Genomic DNA, 13,632 nt, shown 5'->3' with positions numbered 1-13,632 from the left:
AGATGACTTCTCATCACCTCACTCGTTCACTTATTTGCTCCCCAACAGCGGCTATTGAGGTTCTGCAAGTGCGATGCAATGGTTATAACCTATCTAAAATAATCAGACATCCTACAGGTGATCTATGACTGGAATAACTAGAGCTGAGTTTTAAATTCTAAAGGTAACCCTGCGAAGAAGATAAAAGTAACTGACTGAATCTTGACCTCCTAGTGGAGCCCCAAAAGCAGCCAGCCAGTTGAAGAAGCAAAGATAGGTTAGTCGAAAAAACCACACAAAAAAAGGACAAGCAAAGAACTTTTTTAGGCACAAAGAAGGTACACCCACAAGTTTCAATCAACAATGTAGGAGGATTCTACAAAGGGTGTTGATGGGAATTAGTGGATCCTCTTGCCTTCAAGCGAATTAGATTGATGCCCATCTGTCACGAACGGTCGTCACGCACCCGCAACAACTCCATTCAACGAACCGTTCGTCGCTCTCGTCTACATGTACAGCTGCTTGGCAGCATGTTTTGGCTTGGTTTTAAGTCCTTTGTCTTGTAAAAATGTAAGTTCGAACAAGTTGCCGCGCTACAGTGCGACCGCTCACCTAACCGAGCAAAACAGCCCCAAAACAGCTCCGTTTTCGCATGCCACGGGCTGATTTCTGCAGCCCGCTGCTGCACGCAAAACGTCAGCCATCTCAGCACCCTGGAACCACCCGGGTGGCACAGGGCTGGATGGGGCTTCGGTATAGTGTCGGGCGTTGAACACTCTTTCGCAAGTTCGCATGTTACCTTGACGGGAACTTGTCGCGCCCGGCACCCGGTGAGCAGCTGTTTGTGGACTTGCAGCTGTTCGTTCAACCTTCTAAAGTCCTTGTTTTCCCCCTCTCCCTCTTTTCTCTTGTGCACGCAAGGTGCTCGCTGAATTGCTTGTAAAGCTTCCTCTTTTCGCGAGACGTCGGAACTTATTCGTCGCTCGTTCTTCGTACTAATCAACTTTCTCTTTACAGGTCCTTCGGGACCTACGAGAGGTTGCAAGTGGGCTGATCTTTGCGGACGCAAATCACAAGGGCGAAGCGCAACTAAGGCAACGCAAGCTACGTTCGCGTCTTTGCCGCAAGGGTGCCTCGCGACTTAGGCAACGCAAGCTAAGTTCGTGTCTTCGCCACAAGGGTGTCTCACGCCTTAGGCAATTCCAGCTAAGGCTGTGACATTGTGGTATCAGAGCGGGCAAGCACTTCGAGCGAGCAGCGAAGGAACTTCGTAACTTCGCCATGGCAAAGCATCGTGGCGAATCAAGCATGACGGGGCAAGCCGGACCCTTGCCCCAAGCAGCTGCAGGTGGGCTGCAAGTGCACATTCACTCGCATGTTGTTGGAGCAGCTCAGGAGGAGCGCGGCAGCGAACATGATGAGCGAGAAGTTGGCTACTCTCCGCGAGTGGAGGAGGCGCAATCTGGAGCGCCAATCGGGAAAAAGAGTCATAAGGAGGGAGAGACTCACAACGACGGAAACCCGCTTGGATGTTCTCGAAGCGAGCTTGGAGGAACTCTACCATGGCCAACGAAGGCTTGTTAGGGTAAAGAGCTCGCAAGAAGAAGCAGAGTCCGGGATCGACAAGGTTGAGGCCCTAGTCGACCGATTGTCAGATGACACCAAAGACTCTGTGCAACACCTGCAGGAAGTTGTGGCGGAACTCACTTCGAGGGTGTCCATGCTCACAAGGGCACTAAATGCGGGAGGAAGCAACACCCGCGTTGCGCCGCCACAAAACTTGAGGGCACCCGAGCCTCATGGTTATGGAAGGGCCAGAGATATAAAAGAGCTCGAGAATTTCCTGTTCGATATGGAACAATACTTCCGAGCTATGAGGCCTGATTCCGAAGAAACCAAAGTTTCTATAGTGACCATGTATCTGAACGGAGATGCAAAACTTTAGTGGCGAACCCGTTGGGAGAAGATCCAACAAGGTCGGTGTCGAGTTGACACATTGTCACGGACAAACTTTGAAACAGGATGTTTGATGTAATGCTTATATCTGTCCGTGTCTGTTGGCATGTTCATGCCTTGTACAGCGTTTAGAGGGGCAGCCGAAGGCTTATAAGTCCCATTTTAGTTGGGTTGGTGGCCTCTTTAGGCTTGTAAATAAAGGATGTGTCATGTGGATACGTGCGAGAACTTCTCGGTCTGTAATGGACCATTTTACCCTTTGTTGTGCCACTGTTCAGAGCTTGTAAAGTCTATTTGTAATTTGCATTGTCTATGAAGTGTTTTTCGGACATGTTTGCTTGTGGATCCCGATTGAGGCGTTCTCTTTAACCCATTCTCTCTTTTGTTGGTCCTAAGGGACAATGGGAGGCTTCGGGGAGGCTGACCTTTGCGGACGGACGCGCAAGGGTGCCACACGACTTAGGCAAAACCAGCTAAGTCCGTGTCATATGGTATCAGAGCGGGACAAGCACTCATAGAAACACTTGACATGCAAACGTGGGGGACCTAGCGGGGCTGCGTTGAGGGCAGTCAGCACACGCGCGACCGTTTGAGGGAAAACGGGCATGGAGATGTAGGGAAAAGAGTCACTCAGAGAAGCGAGCATTTGAGATTGGCATTCAGAGGAATGGCCAACCCTTCGTGCAAGAGGCACCACGAGAACATGCAAGCTTGGAAGAATTTGGAGCGCACAAAGGTTGGGATGGCTGAGTTTGAGCTACGGCTCAACGTTGACAACTATACTTGATGGTGCTCTAGGCAAGCGAGGCGCTTGGCAAGAATGAGACCATCCAAGGTGGAATGAGTTGCTCAACGACCAAAAGAGTTATGCAAAGCTCACAGAGGTGAGGGGAATTGTAACTCGAAGAATTTGGTACTCATGCATGGGCTTGTATGCGGACGATGGAATGTTCGTGGCCATCCCAAGGCGACCGAGACTCGGCGCCATGGAGCATTGAAACTTTCTCTTCGGCATGTGAAGGATACGTCCGTAGGAGGCTGAAGTGTGCAATGAGTTCAGCATGTTGCTAGGCCTTGAGGGGTGCAGCGGGGGCTGTATGGACGTGGAGTCGCAATCTAGCAAGTGCGTTTGCAGGAGGCAGAACAATGCACAGTTTGTTCAGCAGATCGGAGTAGTCCAAGGGGATGGTGGTCTCCGAAATGAAGAGAGATGTTGCTCCAACGGGTAGTTATCCAGGAGGGATAAGTCCCGGCTCTCCAGAGGGAGAATCATGTGAGACGGACCTCACATGTTGAGGAGGAGTACCTCAACAAACAACAACTCCACGAAGCTCGGTGGACTGAGCAAGCGGCGAGGAGTTGTCGCATGATCTCGTCGAGAGAATGCATTGGTGGATGCATTGCGAGATCAAGTGGGGGAGCGACCTAAAACAACTTAAATGAAGGCACACTTGGAGTCGATGTGGAGATCGAACTCAAGGGAGGGTTGACCCGTGGAATGGTGGGCGCGAGGGCCACCATCGACTCAATGCAAAAACGAGGAGCGGAGCAACTTGGGTGTAACTTGGCGAAGTACCCAAGCCGCATGAAGGGAGCCAGCATAGAAGTTGGAACATGGAGTAGAGGCACAGTGCTTTCCTTAGACAGAGGTCAAGGACATGAACTCTTGCAGAGGCAAGAGTAGGATCATGTTGTTCCATGGGTCCTTCTTTCTGACGGAGCGGACTCATCTTGCATGGTGCCAAAGACGAAGGGAGCTTCGCGGCACATGCACCTTAACTCGGAGAAGCATTTGATGGAGGAACTAAGGCGACTCAATTTGCGGAGGCGAAGTTGGGTTCAGAAGGGCCTTAGCACGGGGCAAGAGGACGCAGAGGCGGGTACTCTTGAAGAATATGCCACAGTGTTGCCATTTGAGTTGCTATGAAGGAAGCAGTGCGCAGCGGAGATTGTGCTGGTAGGGGCAGAGGCCCAGGATCCAGACAATGGTGCACAGATTACAGTGAAGTCGGTGGACTTCGAGAGCTACTAGGCGACGGACTGTCCTAGAGCGGTGCTTCATCTAGGTGTGACCCAGGAGTGGGTGGATGAAGGTCGATTGCCAGAGGAGCGAACAAAATCGAAGGTGGAAGGGACCCTGCGATGTATTGGCAGAGGCCACACATGGAGGGTTTACAATTCGAGTTTATTCCACAAGGATCAGAATGCAATGGAGATGTCACCAGGAGGCGACATGGTGCAGCGGATCGTGGTGGAACAGTTCATGGCAATGCGATACACACAATCTGTCCCGTGAGGGATGAGATCATATGGAGGTATGATCGGGAGCTACTGGGAGCTCCACTTCGGTGAACAACATGACGGCAAGAAGGGCTATGGATTCAAGGAGTGAAGGCCATGGTACCGCAGAGGCGGGTCTTCCGTGCGTGCATCGAATTTTGCTTCGGATGAAAGCCTTGGTCATCAGCATATGGGGGCTGGGTTCCACCAAGGGAAAAGTTCGAATGCAAGTACCAGTGATTTTCATGGGAGGAACTTGATCATGCAGAGGTATGATCGAAGCAGTTGGAGAGTTGGACTGCTCCAGAGCTCATATTCGCTTAAGGGAGCCCGACAAGTCAGGGGACAAGGCCGAGTAAGCGAACGTTGCTACCAAGGAAGCTAAGGAGAACAGAATCGGAGCAAACCCTACAATGTGATGGCAGAGGCCATGCATGGGAGTTGCAGTCTGTCTTTCCATCGACCAAATAGACTGCTTGGAGAACACAGAGGTGTTGAAGCAGGAGGTCGAAAGGGGCGAGGAAGCGACGACGAGTCCAGAGGGACTTAGCTACCCAAAATCAAGCATCAGTCAGAATGGAGGTGGACTGAGAGGAGTGCCACGGAGACATATCTACTGATCGTGAAGAAAAGGGATACAGATGCGAGCAGATGGATAGTAGGGTCATGGGCATAGCAGCGCCATGGTACCGCAGAGGCGGGACTTCCGTGAAAGTCATTGATCCCTTGCTCTCACGGAGGGAGAGCGCTTGGTCGTGAAAGGGGCCGAGGAGGTGGAGCATGCAGAGGCAATCTCCAAGTACCGAGACAAGACTGAAGGGCAGAGGCCAAGAAACTTCGTAAGACCGGTGTCAACAAGTTTCTCATCAAGATAGCCGTAAGTGAAGGACTTCGGGTCATGCAAGAGTGCACGACCAAGGAACGAAGCAGGCAGTACGCGGTGCTGTACCTTCGCTACTCAGTGGAGTAGGCGACAGGGTTGATGGAGAAGACGGTACAATCCCAGAGGCGACCTCATCTATCAGAGAATTACTCCAAGTTGGGGTGAAAACTTCCCGCATTCCAGAAGTTCGATGGCATTGAGAAGGTGAATCACAGTAGCTAACTCAACGCAAGGAGTGCAAACACTTCAAGTTCTTCAGAAGTGTGAGCAAAGAGCAGGCGAAGGCCAGTAACCAGCTCGATGCATGAAGTACAACCTCGAGGAGGCGGGCGAAGTCAAGTAACCTTTGCCTTCTCAACTCTTAAGAGAATGGGCGAAACCGAGTACCCCAATTCTCTTATCTATCCAACAGAGGAGCCCTGCACAAGTTCAAAGACCCTTCGAAGATAATGGAAGACAATAGTTGTCAAATCCTCACCGACGGTGATCAGTGCTACTGAGAGTAGATTGTCCGCTTCATTTCCCAACGAAATGCCAATCGAAAGCGGAAGTGATGCGAACCTACTTGGATGTGACAACTAACCAGAAGAAGAGTCAATGAGCAGATTTTGTGGAGGAAGGACCCAAAACTTCAGAAGTTTGCGAGGCGATGCTCGTTAAAGCTCCAACAAGCATCCACCCAGTTCAAGCAGCATGTGGAAATTTTGAGAGACTGGCGCAGTAAGGATGGTCTTTTCCTTCATTTGGTGGATCCGTAGGAATCAACGATGATCAATACAACTCAGCCAACCCCACACCAGAGTCAGAGTCATTGGCGAGTTGAAGCAGCATGGCGTATCAAAGGTTCGACTACTCAGAAACAGCAACGGAGAGCAGCTGGGAGCCAGGAGGCGCATTGCAGCTGGAGCAGAAGATTGAAGACTCAGCAAAGGCGAAGAGTTGCAGTGTTCACAAAGGCTTCGACGAGGACGTCAAAGGGATAAGTGGGGGAGAATGTCACGGACAAACTTTGAAACAGGATGTTTGATGTAATGCTTATATCTGTCCGTGTCTGTTGGCATGTTCATGCCTTGTACAGCGTGTAGAGGGGCAGCCGAAGGCTTATAAGTCCTATTTTAGTTGGGTTGGTGGCCTCTTTAGGCTTGTAAATAAAGGATGTGTCATGTGGACACGTGCGAGAACTTCTCGGTCTGTAATGGACCATTTTACCCTTTGTTGTGCCACTGTTCAGAGCTTGTAAAGTCTGTTTGTAATTTGCATTGTCTATGAAGTGTTTTTCGGACATGTTTGCTTGTGGATCCCGATTGAGGCGTTCTCTTTAACCCGTTCTCTCTTTTGTTGGTCCTAAGGGACAATGGGAGGCTTCGGGGAGGCTGACCTTTGCGGACGGACGCGCAAGGGTGCCACACGACTTAGGCAAAACCAGCTAAGTCCGTGTCAACATGGGAGGACTTGAAGCAAGAGTTGAGAACTCAGTTCCTACCGGAGAACACCGAGTTCGTCGCAAGAAGGAAATTGAGACAACTCCGCCAAAATGCTTCCATCCAAGACTACGTGAAGCAATTTTCTGCACTAATGTTGGACATCCAGGACATGTCCGAGAAGGATAAGTTGTTCAGCTTCCTCGATGGTTTAAAGCCATGGGCGCAACAAGAACTACATTGAAGGAATGTCGCCAATTTGATCGGGGCAATTGCTGCCGCAGAAAGGCTCACCGACTTCGTTTGCTTTGAAGACCCGGGAAGAAAAAAACAATCTTCAAGCAATCGCCCTCCAAAATATTCTCGAGGGAAGGAGCTCGGGGGCAAACAAAAGAAGAGGAGTTCCCACAAAGGGCCAAGCCCGAAAGGCAAGGCCCCGAAACCTGACGGATACTTCTTGTGCGGAGGGCCGCACATGATGACAGAGTGCCTACAAAAACAGGGACTCATTGCTTTAACAGCTTCCATCCATCCCCCCAAATCGGACAAGGGCAAGGCTGTTGCTCTTAGTTCGAGTAGTTCTGAATCCAACAGCGACGGCGAGGAGTCGCAAGGACCCCGGATGGGAGCAATACGTTTGTTGAACGCCATGCGGGATCAAGTGGGGGAGAACACAAAGACAAAGCTATAAAAAGCAGGAAGTGGTGAGCTGATGTACGTAGACATCAAGCTAAATGGTCAAACGACTCATGTAATGGTGAACACGGGTGCTACCCACAACTTTATTGTTTATCTAGAAGCAAAGCGACTTCGGCTGATCTTGGAGAAGAGCCCAAGTCGAATGAAGGCGGTGAACTCGAAGGCTAAGCGAATCTCCGAGTTGGCAAAGGGAGTCCCCATCAAGATTGGAATATGGAGCGGGAGCACAAACATGATGGCGGTGCCATTGGACGACTTCCAAGTGATCCTTGGAATGGAGTTTATGAACGCGGCAAAGTTGGTGCCAATTCCGTTCCTAAACACCCTATACATGATGGGGGGTGACGACCCCTCTGTGGTTCCCGTCTCTCGGAGAGGAACCAAAGACCCCCAACAGATATCAGCACTACAACTGAAGAAGGGGGTACGAAAAGGCGAACTAGCATTCGTGACTGCTATGAAGCTAGAGTCACTCAACGAGAAGGTCATATTCATGAACCTGCCGTGGTGGCGAACGTCCTAGAAGAGTTCACTGACGTTATGCTACCCGAGTTGCCAAAGACTCTTCCGCCACGCAGAGGCGTGGACCACAACATCGAGCTAGAGCCAGAAATAAAGCCTCCAGCGAGACCACCCTACGGCATGCCCCCGCCAGAGTTGGCAGAACTCAGAAAGCAGTTAGGTGAACTGCTAAGCGGTGGTCTCATCCGCAGCTCTAAAGCACCATTCGGAGCTCCCGTTCTCTTCCAGAAGAAACAAGATGGGAGCCTTCGACTATGCGTCGATTACCGAACCCTCAACAAAGTGACGGTGAAGAACAAGTATCCCATCCCGCTCATCGCGGACTTGTTCGACCAGTTGGGCAAAGCCAAGTATTTCTCAAAACTCGACCTTCGATCGGGGTATTGGCAGGTGCGCATTGCTGAAGGCGACGAAGCGAAGACTACCTGTGTGACCAGGTATAGAGCGTTTGAGTTCTTGGTGATGCCTTTTGGCTTAACCAACGTTCCGGCCACGTTCTGCACTCTCATGAACCAGCTATTCAAAGAGTATTTGGATAAGTTCGTGGTCGTCTACTTGGACGATATCGTCATCTACAGTCAAACGCTCGAGGAGCATGTCAAGCACCTTCGAACAATTTTCAAGGTTCTCAGGGAGAACACTTTGTTCGTGAAAAGGGATAAATGCTACTTTGTTCAAATAGAGATCTTATTCTTGTGGCATCGAATCGGTAATGGCTCCATTCGGATGGATAAATCGAAGGTGCAAGCGATTGCGGAATGGCAAACTCCAGAGAAGGTGCTAGAGTTGAGATCTTTCCTTGGTTTCGTCAACTAATATCGACGCTTCATAGCGGGGTATTCGAAGCATGCAACTCCACTGACGGAGTTGTTGAAGAAGGAGCAGTCTTGGAGGTGGTCTGATAAATGTGAAATTGCATTCCAAGATCTGAAGGCTGTCGTTTTGGAAGAATCGATGCTCAAATTGCCGGACTATGGGGAGCTCTTTGAAGTCCATACAGATGCTTCAGACTTCGTTATTGGGGGAGTACTCGTGCAGGAGGGTCATCCGGTGGCCTACGAGAGCCGCAAGCTCAACGAGACTGAGCGGCGGTATTCAGTGCATGAGAAGGAGATGACAGCGGTGATCCACTGTCTACGAGTTTGGCGACACTACCTCCTCAGATCGCGATTTGTGTTAAGGACAGACAACATTGCTTTGAGCTATTTCCAAACTCAGAAGAAACTTTCCCCAAAGCAAGCACGATGACAAGACTTCCTAGCTGAATTTAATATGGCAATGGAGTACAAGCCTGGAAAGGCAAATGTCATGGCCGATGCATTAAGTCGGAAAGTGCAGCGTGTGAATACTGTACAATTGGAGGGCAGAGGCCAAGCAAGTCAGTTGCACTCCAACTTCCTTTCCAAGATCAGGGATGGACTGTATAGTGATCCCCAAGCAGTTATCCTGATGTAGCTCATCAAAAAAGGCAAGGCACAACGATTTTGGGTCCAGGAAGGACTCGTTTACACAAAAAAGAATAGGGTTTATATTCCTCGAGTGGATAATTTGAGGCGTGAACTCTTAAGAGAGTGTCACGATTCCTTTTGGGCTGGACACCCAGGCATTCATAGAACGTTGGCTCTTGTGGAGAGGGCCTTCTACTGGCCGAAGATGGGGACTGATGTGGAGGAATATGTTCGAACGTGCCTTACTTGCCAACAAGACAAGGCGGAGCAACGGAAGCTGGTGGGACTTTTGGAGTCGTTGCCCGTACCAGAAAGGCCGTGGGAGAGCATTTCCTTGGACTTCATATCAAGCTTGCTCGCAGTAGGGAGACTCGGATCGATACTCGTGGTGGTCGATCGATTTTCTAAGTATGCAACTTTCATTGTTGCTCCACTACACTGTTCAGCAGAGAAGGCGGCCAAGCTGATGATGAAGGATGTGCGAAGTATTGGGGAGTCCCGCACAATATCATCAGTGATCGAGACGCTCGGTTCTTGGGACGATTCTGGACCGAGCTATTCAAATTATTGGGGTCAAAGTTATACTTCTCCACAAGCCTCCACCCCCAAACGGATGGCCAGACTGAAAGGATAAACTCGCTCCTAGAGCAATATCTTCGGCACTACGTGAGTGCCAACCAACGAGATTGGGTGAAGTTGTTGGACATTGCCCAATTCTCCAACAACTTGCAGCGGAGCTCTGCGTCCAACAAGAGCCCCTTCGAGATTATTACAGGGCAACAATCGTCAACTCCTCACACCATGGTAATTGGGTATACTGGGAGTAGTCCGTCAGCCTATCATTTTGCAAGGGAGTGGCACCGAAATACAGATATTGCGCGGGCTTACTTGGAGAATGCGGCAAAAAGAATAAAGAAGTGGGCAGACTTGGGAAGGCGACTGCAAGAATTCAAGATCGGCGATTTGGTGTTGGTCAAGCTCCAACCAGCATCACTCCAATTCTTTAGGAACAAAGTACATAAAGGATTGATGCGCAAGTATGAAGGGCCCTTCCCAATTATCAGCAAGGTGGGCAACGTCTCCTACAAGTTGCAGTTGCCGGCGTGGTTCAAAATTCACAATGTTCTTCACACAAGCAACTTGAAAGCCTACCACTCGGATCCGCAAGATGCTTCCCGAAGTATTCCAACTCGGCTACCCCCCACCACAGCCTCCTACGAGAAGCGAGTTGAAACCATCCTGGTGGACCGCAAGATAAAGTTGCCCACTGGAGCTGAGCAGACAGAGTACTTGGTGAAGTGGTGAAAGCTTCCCCGAACTGAAGCCAGTTGGGAGCCTGAAGACGCCCTACGACATGAAGAAGCAATCATCAACAACTATCAACAAGCGTCGACAAGGGCGTCGACAGTTTGAGTGGGGGAGAATGTCACGAACGATCATCGCGCACCCGCAACAACTTCGTTCAATGAACCGTTCGTCGCTCTCGTCTACATGTACAGTTGCTTGGCAGCATATTTTGACTTGGTTTTAAATCCTTTTGCTTGTAAAAATGTAAGTTCGAACAAGTTGCAACGCTACAGTGCAACCGCTCACCGAACCGAGCAAAACAGCCCCAAAACAGCTCCGTTTTCGCATGCCATGGGCTGATTTCTGTAGCCCACTGCTGCACACGAAACGCCAGCCATCTCAGCACCCTGGAACCACCCGAGTGGCACAGGGCTGGATGGGGCTTCGGTATAGTGTCGGGAGTTGAACACTCTTTCGCAAGTTCGCACGTTACCTTGACGGGAACTTGTTGTCGTGCCCGACACCCGGTGAGCAGCTGTTTGTGGACTTGCAACTGTTCGTTCAACCTTCTAAAGTCCTTGTTTTCCCCCTCTCCCTCTTTTCTCTTGTGCACGCAAGGTGCTCGCTGAATTGCTTATAAAGCTTCCCCTTTTCGCGAGACGTCGGGACTTGTCCGTCGCTCGTTCTTCGAACTAATCAACTTTCTCTTTTACAGTTCCTTCGGGACCTGCGAGAGGTTGCAAGTGGGCTGATCTTTACGGACGCAAATCGCAAGGGCGAAGCACGACTTAGGCAACACAAGCTAAGTTCGCGTCTTTGCCACAAAGGCGTCTCACGCCTTAGGCAATTCCAACTAAGGCCGTGACACATCGGATCCCAACCTATTATCCTAAAACCCTTCTGCACTGCTAAGTGAAAATTTCCATTATCCTATTTTGTGCCAAACAAGGCTCCATGCTTGAAATGACAGGCATCTTTGACTAACCCGTTTTCCTCTTTGCAGGACCTTGCAGCTTGCAATGAGGTAGCAACTAGGCCGACTATTTTGTTTGATGCTTGACTACCAAAGGCTACATCAAGATTACATTTGGTCAATATCTTACTGATAAGACACTAGAATAAACAGTTGACTCCCCTTCAACTGGGCTCAGATCCCATTAAAAATTAAGAAAAATAGGAAAACTAAACAAATGTTACACCACATTATGTCTCAACTACATGTGAAACAAAATTATCATGAAATATCATTGAATACAAAGAGACAAAAATGGTTGGATTTAGATTTATAAGTAGAATAGATAACATGCACAGGCATTATGCCAGGATTCATGAACTTAGTGATATATAGAATGATTTCATCAAAACCAAATTATGAGACATCCAGGAACTAGTCACAACTTGAAAACCAATAAAGCTATAAGGTACATAAAGGTGACTATAGAATTTTGTATTGGATGTAATCTAACTTTTAATTTTTCATGAGCTTCTTGAACCGTCTTTCCATCCTTTTTCTTCTTCCAGTTGTAACCATCTTTGCGAAAATTTCTCAACATTTTACGGTCAAATAGCAATACCCTGCCACCTAGAAAGATGAAAACACAGATTAATAAGTCAGCACCTAAGTGATTGGTGGCTGTCAAAAAGTAATTAGATCTCATATGCTTATTTCCATAAGATAACATAGAAAGAGACTGCAGTAACAGAAATAATAACATCCACTGTATGCATATTCCTAAACACAATCATAAGGATGCATATAACATTCTAGAAGATGTTCCATGAGGCTTATGGAAGCAATATCAACTACAATCACCAAATGATGCCTTGGCCATCTAATTGGTTAAAACTAATGCTTATGGAAGTGTATCAACTTGAATCATTAAAAGATGCCTTTGCCATGCAAATTGACTAAAACTCGTAAGAAACAGAAACCTACTTAGAGTCTCACATCATATATTTAAAGAGCATATCAACTTGCTGGAGGTCAACCATCCAGAAGTAACCAGAAATTGTAATTGATCATCGCCCCTTTGACTTTATTTTACGCTTTTCACCACATAAAACACTAAGTCACTAAGCAGCATCTTATCTTAGTACCTATAATACACATAATCCTTATCATATGTACACAACTAACTCTCCAACAGACATGCAAATTCTTGATATTTACACTCTTCAGATGCATCTGCAGTGATACAGATTTCCATCAATGGGCTGGAGTTAGAAATCTTAACATCATAGTATAAAATACTAGTCAGAATGGTACATATCAACCATTATTTACTAGTCTGACCAAGCTTGGACAGCGAATCATGCATCTTGGTACAACTCAACATAATGCTCATTTCTATTGTTTTCTTATCTTTTAAGTGATAATAAGCGATACAGGTTAGTACATTGTCCGGTATCTTGGTGATATATTTGTCTAACACATTGTCAAAAGACTCAAAACCAATATCAGACTGGTATTTTACTTGAGATTATTACCAAAGATTCTAAAACAAAGAGCAAACTTGGCAAAACCTTATCACAAAAGGAGAGAATAAAGTTTTGTGTGTCAAGGGAGACGTTTTCATCAGAAGCCAGAGAAACAATGGGCCAGTTTATAACTTTTCCTTATTAGTATATATGAAATAATCCATATATTATAAAAAGGATGGCTTCGTTACTATAAACAAGATACAATATATCTTGTAATATCATGATGTTATGGAGTAGTCAGACGACTCGGACCCTAAATCACCACCCATGAAGGCTCCACATTGGACAAGGGCCTTCTAGAAGGATGTTTTTATCTTTTGTTATTTTCACATTAGTTACCATTTTAGATCAATTTTAGAATAATATGTTAAGTTGTGTTCTTATCTTTAAGTCTGATTTCGAGATAACAAGTCTCTCCTCCCACAAGTTATATCAGTTAACTATATAGATAATATATAAAGACTAGAGGCCATGTTTTGGTATTAGTTATTTCAATTATTGCAAAAAATATTCATTGTAATTTAGTATAAATTCTCTCTTTTTCTTTCTTTCATCATTGGTAGATCAATTTCTCTACCTCAATTGGAAGAAAATTTCTGATAGGATGGTCATATCATATGAATTCAGCATGTTGATAAATTTCAAACATATTAGTACACATTCAACCTCAACTACC

At 47.5% G+C, this 13,632-nt stretch overlaps 1 protein-coding gene across 1 annotated transcript in view; it reads right to left on the bottom strand.

Annotated features, from left to right (window-relative positions):
• The window catches only part of LOC135587363 (calmodulin-binding transcription activator CBT-like), a 43,186-nt gene that overhangs the window by 25,015 nt on the left and 4,539 nt on the right, over positions 1-13,632 (bottom strand). Inside the window, exon 3 of the mRNA XM_065078671.1 lies at positions 11,942-12,057. Within this exon, the coding sequence (XP_064934743.1) occupies positions 11,942-12,057 (116 nt within the window). The remainder of the gene's footprint in view (positions 1-11,941; positions 12,058-13,632) is intronic.

This window comes from Musa acuminata, chromosome BXJ1-8 (assembly GCF_036884655.1).
Source record: "Musa acuminata AAA Group cultivar baxijiao chromosome BXJ1-8, Cavendish_Baxijiao_AAA, whole genome shotgun sequence".
NCBI classification, from domain to species: Eukaryota; Viridiplantae; Streptophyta; class Magnoliopsida; order Zingiberales; family Musaceae; genus Musa; species Musa acuminata.
Note: the sequence above shows the minus strand (reverse complement) of the source record. Positions and strands in the feature narration are given on the sequence as shown.